Source organism: Rutidosis leptorrhynchoides, chromosome 2, assembly GCF_046630445.1.
Source record: "Rutidosis leptorrhynchoides isolate AG116_Rl617_1_P2 chromosome 2, CSIRO_AGI_Rlap_v1, whole genome shotgun sequence".
Lineage (NCBI taxonomy): Eukaryota > Viridiplantae > Streptophyta > Magnoliopsida > Asterales > Asteraceae > Rutidosis > Rutidosis leptorrhynchoides.
Genome location: NC_092334.1, coordinates 261,274,024 through 261,285,181, shown reverse-complemented (window position 1 = coordinate 261,285,181; position 11,158 = coordinate 261,274,024). Strand labels below are relative to the sequence as shown.

Sequence of the window (11,158 nt, the reverse complement as noted above, 5' to 3'; positions counted from 1 at the left end):
ACCCAGTGTATACGTATCTCAGTATTGATCACAACTCAAACTATATATATTTTGGAATCAACCTCAACCCTGTATAGCTAACTCCAACATTCACATATAGAGTGTCTATGGTTGTTCCGAAATATATATAGATGTGTCGACATGATAGGTCGAAACATTGTATACGTGTCTATGGTATCTCAAGATTACATAATATATAATACAAGTTGATTAAGTTATGGTTGGAATAGATTTGTTACCAATTTTCACGTAGCTAAAATGAGAAAAATTATCCAATCTTGTTTTACCCATAACTTCTTCATTTTAAATCCGTTTTGAGTGAATCAAATTGCTATGGTTTCATATTGAACTCTATTTTATGAATCTAAACAAAAAAATTATAGGTTTCTAGTCGGAAAAATAAGTTACAAGTCGTTTTTGTAATGGTAGTCATTTCAGTCGAAAGAACGACGTCTAGATGACCATTTTAGAAAACATACTTCCACTTTGAGTTTAACCATAATTTTTGGATATAGTTTCATGTTCATAATAAAAATCATTTTCTCAGAATAACAACTTTTAAATCAAAGTTTATCATAGTTTTTAATTTCCTAACCCAAAACAGCCCGCGGTGTTACTACGACGGCGTAAATCCGGTTTTACGGTGTTTTTCGTGTTTCCAGGTTTTAAATCATTAAGTTAGCATATCATATAGATATAGAACATGTGTTTAGTTGATTTTAAAAGTCAAGTTAGAAGGATTAACTTTTGTTTGCGAACAAGTTTAGAATTAACTAAACTATGTTCTAGTGATTACAAGTTTAAACCTTCGAATAAGATAGCTTTATATGTATGAATCGAATGATGTTATGAACATCATTACTACCTTAAGTTCCTTGGATGAACCTACTGGAAAAGAGAAAAATGGATCTAGCTTCAATGGATCCTTGGATGGCTCAAAGTTCTTGAAGCAAAATCATGACACGAAAACAAGTTCAAGTAAGATCATCACTTGAAATAAGATTGTTATAGTTATAGAAATTGAAACAAAGTTTGAATATGATTATTACCTTGTATTAGAATGATAACCTACTGTAAGAAACAAAGATTTCTTGAGGTTGGATGATCACCTTACAAGATTGGAAGTGAGCTAGCAACTTGAAAGTATTCTTGATTTTATGAAACTAGAACTTTTGGAATTTATGAAGAACACTTAGAACTTGAAGATAGAACTTGAGAGAGTTCAATTAGATGAAGAAAATTGAAGAATGAAAGTGTTTGTAGGTGTTTTTGGTCGTTGGTGTATGGATTAGATATAAAGGATATGTAATTTTGTTTTCATGTAAATAAGTCATGAATGATTACTCATATTTTTGTAATCTTATGAGATATTTCATGCTAGTTGCCAAATGATGGTTCCCACATGTGTTAGGTGACTCACATGGGCTGCTAAGAGCTGATCATTGGAGTGTATATACCAATAGTACATACATCTAAAAGCTGTGTATTGTACGAGTACGAATACGGGTGCATACGAGTAGAATTGTTGATGAAACTGAACGAGAATGTAATTGTAAGCATTTTTGTTAAGTAGAAGTATTTTGATAAGTGTATTGAAGTCTTTCAAAAGTGTATAAATACATATTAAAACACTACATGTATATACATTTTAACTGAGTCGTTAAGTCATCGTTAGTCGTTACATGTAAGTGTTGTTTTGAAACCTTTAGGTTAACGATCTTGTTAAATGTTGTTAACCCAATGTTTATAATATCAAAAGAGATTTTAAATTATTATATTATCATGATATTATGATGTACGAATATCTCTTAATATGATATATATACATTAAATGTCGTTACAACGATAAACGTTACATATATGTCTCGTTTCAAAATCATTAAGTTAGTAGTCTTGTTTTTACATATGTAGTTCATTGTTAATATAATTAATGATATGTTTACTTATCATAATATCATGTTAACTATATATATAACCATATATATGTCATCATATAGTTTTTTTTACAAGTTTTAACGTTCGTGAATCACCGGTCAACTTGGGTGGTCAATTGTCTATATGAAACCTATTTCAATTAATCAAGTCTTAACAAGTTTGATTGCTTAACATGTTGGAAACATTTAATCATGTAAACATCAATCTCAATTAATATATATAAACATGGAAAAGTTCGGGTCACTACAAAACAAACCCCATCCGGGCTACGGATGCTTTAGTACTTCGATTTTATCATGTCTGATGATAGTCCCGGAATGATGGGGATATTCTAAACACATTTTGTTAATGTCGATTACCAGGTGTTCATCATATGAATGATTTTTATCTCTATGCAGTTTTTGCGAAATGCCTGATATCAGATGATGTTTATGAGAAATGGAAATGAAAATCTTGTAGTCTATTAAAATAATGAAAATGATTGTTTATGATAAACTAAGGAACTCACCAACCTTTTGGTTGACACTTGAAAGCATGTTAATTCTCAGGTATGAAAGAAATCTTCCGCTGTGCATTTACTCATTTTAGAGATATTACTTGGAGTCATTCATGACATATTTCAAAAGACGTTGCATTCGAGTCGTTGAGTTCATCAAGATTATTATTAAGTCAATTATAGTTGGATGTATTATGAAATGGCATGCATGTCGTTAACTTTCGATGTAAAGAAAGTTTGTCTTTCGAAAAATGAATGTAATGTTTGTAAAATGTATCATATAGAGGTCAAATACCTCGCAATGTATCCATATGTTATTATATCCGTCCTTATAGATTAGGATGGGTCGTTTCAACTTATTGAGATATTTTTAGTTCATTTACGTTAGTCATTTATGTCAAATACTTTCAAGTTACGTTTTCTTTAATAAATGACTTTGCTTCATTAATTAATGTGAATACTTTTCGGAAACGTCTCATATAGAGGGCGTGACCGCTAAACTGTGGGACCGGAGTTAATACACCATTAGTGGATTCTGACGGGGTATTAAAAATGTGGGTTTAGTCGCGTTGTTAAGACACCATATTTTATGTGGCTAGTGAGTTATCGCGGTGTTAAGACACCACTCCGGGGTTAATGCCATGTGGGTTAGTCGCAGTGTTAAGACACCAAATTTGTCATGATGGGTGGGTTAGTTGCGGTGTTAAGACACCACCCAGGGGTTAGTGATACGCGGTGTTAAGTACACTAATGGATGTTGTGAACACCAATGGTCTTTCGCGAGTACCATTCTCTTGTGCTATTGGTTAACCATGGTTGCGTGAGTTTGTATTGTCATATTAAATTGTGAACTATATGTTATTGGCAATGTTAGCTTATTGTGAATTGCGGATATTTAGTTTATGCATTGTGATTGCATGGTTGTTGAATTGCTAGCTCGTATGCGGTATTTGTGTAAGTATTTGCAAGTAAGTAGATTATATATGTATATGTATAATTATTGCATTCACTAAGCTTTATGCTTACCCCTCTCGTTGTTTACCTTTTTAAAGGTATTATGATTGTAAAGCAAGCTAGGTTTTAGACTAGATGCGTAGGAGCGCTTGGGCTCGATGGGGTAGCTTTTGGATATTTGGACGCGGATTGGGGATTTGGTCATCCCCGGAATTATGCTCTTGGTATCGGGTTGGGTTATTGAGCATTAACCTGTATTTTGTGTGATTGGTTCATTATTACAAATGCTTTTGTAATGTGTCATTTGTGTACCAAGGGTCATTATAAATTGTTAAACGTATCGTTATAATATTATGTTTTTGGTTAAAACAGAGTTGGAAATGTTATGTATTATGAACGCTTTAATGGGACCTAACTTATAAAAATAAAATAAAATAGTGCTTCATTTTTTGTAAACGAATTCGGGTTGTTACACCTTATAAGCAAAATGATCACAATAAGCTTAAATCGTCACCTCCCTACTCCAATTTTGTAATAGGCCATGTGCATAATGCTTATAAAATTAAAAACTAAAAACATATCAAGTTTTTTGGTTTCCACTATTTCAATTATATCCTACCAAATATCAACCATGTTCTCCTTATTAACAATGTTACAATAGTAAAACCTTTATGACTAATGATGTTCATACTCACACGCTCCATATACACGCGTCACACGTGACCTGCATGTGCCTAACAAGGCATGATCAATGGATTATTAAACAGAAAGCACAAGTATGCCATCCATGCTTATGACATTATAATGCGCCAAAAGTAGGATGCGCCCATGGCCCGTTAGCGCTATTAGTGGACACACATACTAAGCTAGCATTACCGGCGCCAAACTGGCATTGTCAAAGGCCTGGATCAAGGACAACAACGTACACTTTACGAGCAATGCACAAATCAAAATAGAATACCACATGTGGTTGGCATGATCCCAACAGTGTACGATCAACAGGCAGTTGGCAGATTGTGCTTGGACTACTTGCACTTTTACAGCTTTAACCGACCATATAGTACAACTTAGCAGGGACGTGCTCCATTTTTCGTATTATGTGGCACTAAAGGACAAAGATGTTCGACTATAAGTAGGGTATCAAACCCTCATTTCAACACGCATTACATTCTACATACATTACATTCTACACACACTTGCACTCACAAATCACTTACGATTATATTATTATCATTAAAACTCTAATCCGCGATACCGGAATCTTAACAGCTTCATAAGCTTTTTTTTAACGGTTACATGCATAAACCCTAACACCACCCTTGATCTATCAATACCGGTTAGCCCGATGATGGTGGATTGACGTTTAACCACCCTCGTTGAGATCATCGTCTCACATTAAGGTTATTAATATTGCACTGGAACAAAGAATTAAACTCGAATGAACCATAAATCCCCATCTTTTGTTGACTAAGTGTAGATCGAACCCTAATGATCAAATCTATGCTTGATCAAATGGTGACATAAGTAGGACTTTCAATTAAAGGGTTTAGTTGATCTTCTAGGTGTTCATTGTATTCACTTGTTTTCTTTTACGTGTTGTTACAGTTAGATACCGTGGATAACCAAGAAAAATAAGTGAAGCATAACAAGCGGCTATTAACAGAAACATATGAAGCGCAAGGACGATCAATTTAAAGGAAGGGAAACATCCGAAATCTCTTTCTCGACCATGCAGATGGCCAACACTTCCTTCGCGCCCATCGTGGTGCAGGATTACTTGCCTGAATCCGGATATGGTACAAAACGCCTACACATGGACACCGACAGTAGTGTCGGCATAATGTATGAACATTGCTTCAGACAGTTACAGGACCTGTTAGGCAAAGCATCAAACCACCTATGGTAGTATTATCCGGATGCTTCGAAGAATCTGCGTAGCCAATCAGAACTTTAAATTAGAAATTGGAATTAAGGGATGAAAAAGACAGATCCATGGTGGGCGATGCAGACATTGAGTTTTGCGTCATGCGTTCGCGCTCAAGGTACAATGTGCTACTTGGAAGAACCTCGCTTCAAAAATTTGGCGCGATCTCGTCAACAATACATGGGTTTGTAAAATTCCCTAAAACCTAGGAAATAGCTACGCTAAAATCAAAATCCGAAGATGATTTATACGTGTAGGTAACAATCAGTGACGAGTCACCAGTTGCAATAGAAGAAGAGAAAAATCATTTTGTTATGGAAAATCCCGCTTACCTGGATTAGAAAATGAAATTAGGGGCATGTTTGAAGAGAAAGAAAGAAGAAATGTTGGCCACATGTAAGAAGGAATCGAACGAAGAGAGGCCATTGAAGATTGTGAGACAATATTGTGAATGAGACAATATTGCGAATCTTGCGAAGGTTTTTGCAATTCGTGGTACGTCTTAAATAGGAATTTTCGATAAGTTTTATCGTTGAAGTTGAATGGAGGTCAAGAAAGAAGGCGAATGGGGCGTCCACCTCGGATTCTTATAAGCTAAAAGATGACATTAAAGATTTGGATTACGGGGTTGCAATTTAAAATTTATTTTTGGGAGCTTTGGATGTCAAAAAGGCGGTTCATCGGCAAATAAAAATGGAAAAAATGTCCAAGGACCTTTGTGAGTAAGGCCACGGAGAGTGAACCGGTTAACGCTTCTTGTATTATATCTCGTGAGATCCAAGTACGACACTCAAAAACAAATATCAACGAAAGAGGAAGAAAAAATTGATCCAAGGCGCCAAGATGAAAGAATTCGGGGGTTTATCAAAGATATTTGAGCTCATTCTCCTCGGCCTCATGGGTCCTTGTGTCTTGGTTGTTTTTGAGTTTGATGTCTTTGTTAGCTTGTTTTTAGTGTTGAGTTTGTTTTTTTCCCAGTTTGTAGTTATCCCAATTGTTTCGGATTTTGGTTCGGTTAGTTCAAGATAAGGCTCGATATAAATAATTCGTAACTTAAATGCTTTCTAGGTACGAGCCTTATCGAAATTATGTCGTTGTATCTTTGTTGGAGACGTTTTATATTCGAAAACGTTTTCTATCTTTATAAAAGTTTTCGTTATCTTGGTCAAAAATACTTCTTTTTATTACCTTTACCGAACATTCCTACCTGATGAATAATATTTCCAATATCTTAACCCAATCACTTCAATTTTGCTTACATACTATCACCGCTTCAATTCTCAGCCCTAGGTTATCTTCATCAATCTCTCACACACAAAATGCTCTGATCTTACTCTTGAAAAATAAAAAAATTAACTATAAAGAATGTCTTCATCAATGGCGTTATTTTCTTTAACCCCAACAACAAAGCTTTCTTCTTTTCCATCTTTATCAAAAACCCACTTGCCAATTAACTTATATATGTCTATAAAGCCTCAAAGGCAGTTGCTTTTTGTGTCAGTTAGATGTACCGAAAATGGGTCCGGAGCTGCTGCCGTTATTGTTGAAGATAAGACAGATTCCGAGGTTGGAAACGGAGCTCCGGTGGCGAATTCGGTTGAGGAAGTGGGTCTGAAATTTGAAGACCCGAAATGGGTTTCGGGTACTTGGGATTTAAAGCAGTTTCAGAAAGGTGGAGCTACTGATTGGGATGCTGTTATTGATGCTGGTGAGAATATGTTCACCATATATTTGATAATATACCCATAATGAAAATGTGTACAATGTATGTTTGAATTATGGGTTATTTGAATTATGGGTTATCTTGGATCACTAATCCCAAAAGTTTCGATGCATCTCTCTCAAAAGTAGGTGTTGGTTAAGGTAGGTTTTTTATGCCGGATTCTGTTGAATTGCTTCTTAGAGAGCTCTAAGTGGTTTTAGGCTCGATTGCTTTGTCGCTGCTTGATCAGCACTGTATCTCGTGTCCTATTCCGGCTTGTCTTGGCACAAGTTGACCTCTCCTAGTAGTAACCGACGGATGAAGGCTTTTTCCTACCAACTTTTAACTATACACACTGTTTTATATATACGTGATCTTTGTTTAGTTTGTATCTTCCTTTTTATGTTTACATGTTTCTTCGTGCGTAGGTGTTTTCGCGTTTACTTGTTTAGCTTAAGCTCTAGATGCTATTTTTGTAATTTGGCCTAAGGCCCTCCTGGTTGTATCTTTTCCTTTTCTAATATAATTTTTGTTGGCTTTTCAAAAAAAAAATTTGGGAGTTTTTAGTTTAATGCATCTCTATGAATTAGACCGAAATTATCTGCAGTTTTAAGCCATGAAACATAGTCCTAGATGATTCTATTCTATTAGCCTATTACAATTACAATTACAATTACAATTACAATTACAATTACAATTACAATTACAATTACAATTACAATTACAATTACAAACTAAATTAAAATAAAATTTACTAGTACTAAGTGGATGTTTGGTAGTTAGTTGCAGATTTATGAGGGAAGTTTTATAAGCTTAAAATAAACTTCATTGTTGTTGCTTATTTGCTTTCAAAGCAATAAGTTTTGTAAATAAGCTCACCCCTAATTCCAAAAATCATAGAAATAAATTCCTTTTGTATCAAATTTGAGATGCCTTTTTTTTTTTTTTTTGTTTAATGTGTGAACAAAATGCACAATATACAACAAGAACGTTAGCATTGGATATCGCAAATAATCATGAAACATGTATACTGCTCTTAGAACTCCTGGTTTAACATAAAATGTTTACTGTTTTATTTGTATTTGAGCTTAATATTAATGATATTTGTAGCTTATAATGAAAGCGTCAAGGCATGTAGACTGCTGAATTTTACATTTACGTGTCATATTTTTATAAGCTACATGATAAATGAAAATCAGAACTCCGTTAGCTATTTATATGTCTATATTGACATTCTTGATACTTTTTTCCAGAGGTTAAAAGGAGGAAATTTCTAGAAGACAATCCAGAATCTTCCAACAATGACTTCCCTGTAGTTTTTGACACCGCAATTATTCCATGGTGGGCATGGATGAAGCGGTTCCATCTTCCTGAAGCCGAACTGCTCAATGGTTAGCCAATCGTTACCTCAATCTTTAGTTTTGACTGAAAAAGAAAAATAAATAAAATGAAAGGTCTTGTTATTACCTTGACACAACATCGAATTACACAAAGTTAAAGTTTAGTAAATATATATCACATTTCGGAACATGTTTTTAGACATGGTTTTTTTGTCTAGCATGAAATTATTTTCCGACGATTTGGCTGAAATTTCTAAATTAGATTTAAGATACAAAGTTCTCTTCTCTAAACAGAGCATGATTGATGGGAAACATTGGTTTTACACGATTTACATTATACAATCAAAATCAAATAAAGTTAGTAAACTTGCATTTTGAGGAATCTTTGAAATTGAATAGTTAAATGAGATTTGATTTGGCCCCAACATATAGTTGCGGCCCAGGTCAAAGTTTATGGCTGTTTGAAATTAGGGAGTTTTTGTATTTTCTCTGTAATTCATATGACACCAATTTAACTTCTGGATTACAGGCCGAGCTGCAATGGTAGGATTCTTCATGGCTTACTTTGTGGATAGTTTGACCGGGGTCGGTCTAGTTGACCAAATGGGAAATTTCTTCTGCAAAACACTTCTATTCGTAGCAGTAGCTGGTGTTCTTCTAATCCGAAAGAACGAGGATGTTGATAACTTAAAGAAATTACTTGACGAGACAACATTCTACGACAAGCAGTGGCAAGCAACTTGGCAAGACGAGAAGAAAGAATAAGAGTGGAGCATGGACGAATAGTAAAGTTTGTACCTCATGTGTTTCTTGTAGATCAAAATCTTGTAACTTACGATTTAATGCTTCATTGGTATTGGTATTATGTGATGGTACGATTTGATAAATATTATATAACAGCTTTATAATCGATGAGTTTTGTTCTATGTATGCTGGTTAACCCAGATCCTCACATACGGTTTGAATGGAAGAACCCACTTAGACACCTGGAGTCAGGGCATGAACCTAGTTTGATATATTTGCTGGTTAAAACATGTACAGAACCAACCATATCTGAAACCTGCTACTTAGAAGTAGGAACTACAACATTATACTAGTAATAGTAATATACTCTACTAGAATGAGAAACAAATCTTGATATGGTGCAACACTTATTTATTGGAAAACAACCTTCTAACATTTATTTATTTGTAAGCCAATTATGTCAAGTTGTCAACTGATATTCTTTTTTATTCTTTCTCTAGATCCAAACAAAAACTTTTTATTTCAAAGACTCTTTTATTATGTCCGCTTTTCCAAATTATATATTCACACGTCCATTCTACAGTTTGTCAATTTTTTTGTCTCATAGCTGATTTAGTTTGATTGGAGTTGCCACATAATGCTTCATCTATGCTTGAGTTTGTAACATTACCAAGCCCTCTGGCCTCACCATTTATACACTCGTTGTCATACATTTATTTAAAGTGTGTTCCACAGACTCTAAATCATCATCACATGTGGGACAACTTAGAGTGAAGGTATATTCTATTTTTGTCTAGTTCAATACGAACTAGTAACCTGTTCTTCCCAACTCTCCAATTGAAAACCTCCATCTTTAGTAGAACCAAATTATTGCAAGAGTGTTTCTGGATGCACGATGAATCCTCAAGATTCATATTTTCAATCTTTGATGTTTGAGTTTTGGTTGTGAATTTGCCACTATCGACTAATCCTTTCATCAAGAATCTTTTCAGCAAAGTTGGTTCGAACTTGTAGCTCGTTGCATGCTCATTCCGAAGGAGGTCTCGACCAATCCCATCTTCCTCGGTAGTTGCTTCCCTTCCTGTCAACGCGATCCTTAGATTGTTGATTCTAATATAGTCTCAATGATATAAATTGAATTATAAGTGAAGGTTTTATTTGTTCGGATTATCTAATGGGGTGAGTAATATACGCAAAATGATATAATAAATAAAGAGTATATTAGATTGGTGCAATTCATTTATATAATTTGTGTACTTCATTCTATTTCTATCTATATCTTTTTATAAAAAATGTTGTAAATGTAGAAAATAAACAGAGATATATATGGTTAGACACCTGGCAGAACTAATGTTGATTGCGTCACATCATATCATATTGAACTTTATATTGTAGTTTTATGGGAGATTCTAAAACATATAAATTTATTAATTTGGATGTTAATATTTGGACTTACGTTGGTATAAGCATGTCCTTTCGGTTAACGATCAACCCAAAGAATTTATGCAATATTGACCAGCAATAAATCTTTTAAGGGTTTTTTATGTAAACAATTGACATTGTTAACTACCATATCAATGTTATATGTTATAATAATAATAATAATATAGATATGGATAGTCAATTTTGGTGTATACATATAGTCAATTTTGGTACACAAAGTATGTATTTTTATATTGAGATTTTAGGCTATAAATACTCATGAATGCAATCATTAAACTTGCACCATTTCTCACACTTACAAAGTGTTTCTTTCTTTCTCTCCATTATCATCTTTGTTCTTACACTTCATTATTAGTATATTCTAAATCAAGAATCAAATCACTAAAGGTAGTTATAAGCCTACTGAATTATAACATCAAGAATCAAACCACTAAAGGTAGTTATAAGCCTACTGAATTATAACATCAAGAATCAAACCACTAAAGGTAGTTATAAGCCTACTGAATTATAACACGTTATCAGCACGATAATCTTAATACTAAATATGGTTGGCTCTGCCACCAAAATGATATATGGTCGGTTATACCACCAAAATGATATATGGTCGGGTATACCACCAA

General features: G+C 34.0%; 1 protein-coding gene across 1 annotated transcript; it reads left to right on the top strand.

Annotated features, from left to right (window-relative positions):
* The first annotated feature begins 6,563 nt into the window (after positions 1-6,563).
* On the top strand, positions 6,564-9,263 carry LOC139891767 (light-harvesting complex-like protein 3 isotype 2, chloroplastic). The gene is made up of 3 exons (XM_071874750.1): positions 6,564-7,017; positions 8,265-8,402; positions 8,881-9,263. The coding sequence occupies exons 1-3, from the start codon at positions 6,675-6,677 to the stop codon at positions 9,114-9,116; spliced, it is 717 nt and encodes a 238-aa protein (XP_071730851.1). The 5' UTR covers positions 6,564-6,674; the 3' UTR covers positions 9,117-9,263.
* Positions 9,264-11,158: the final 1,895 nt, after the last annotated feature.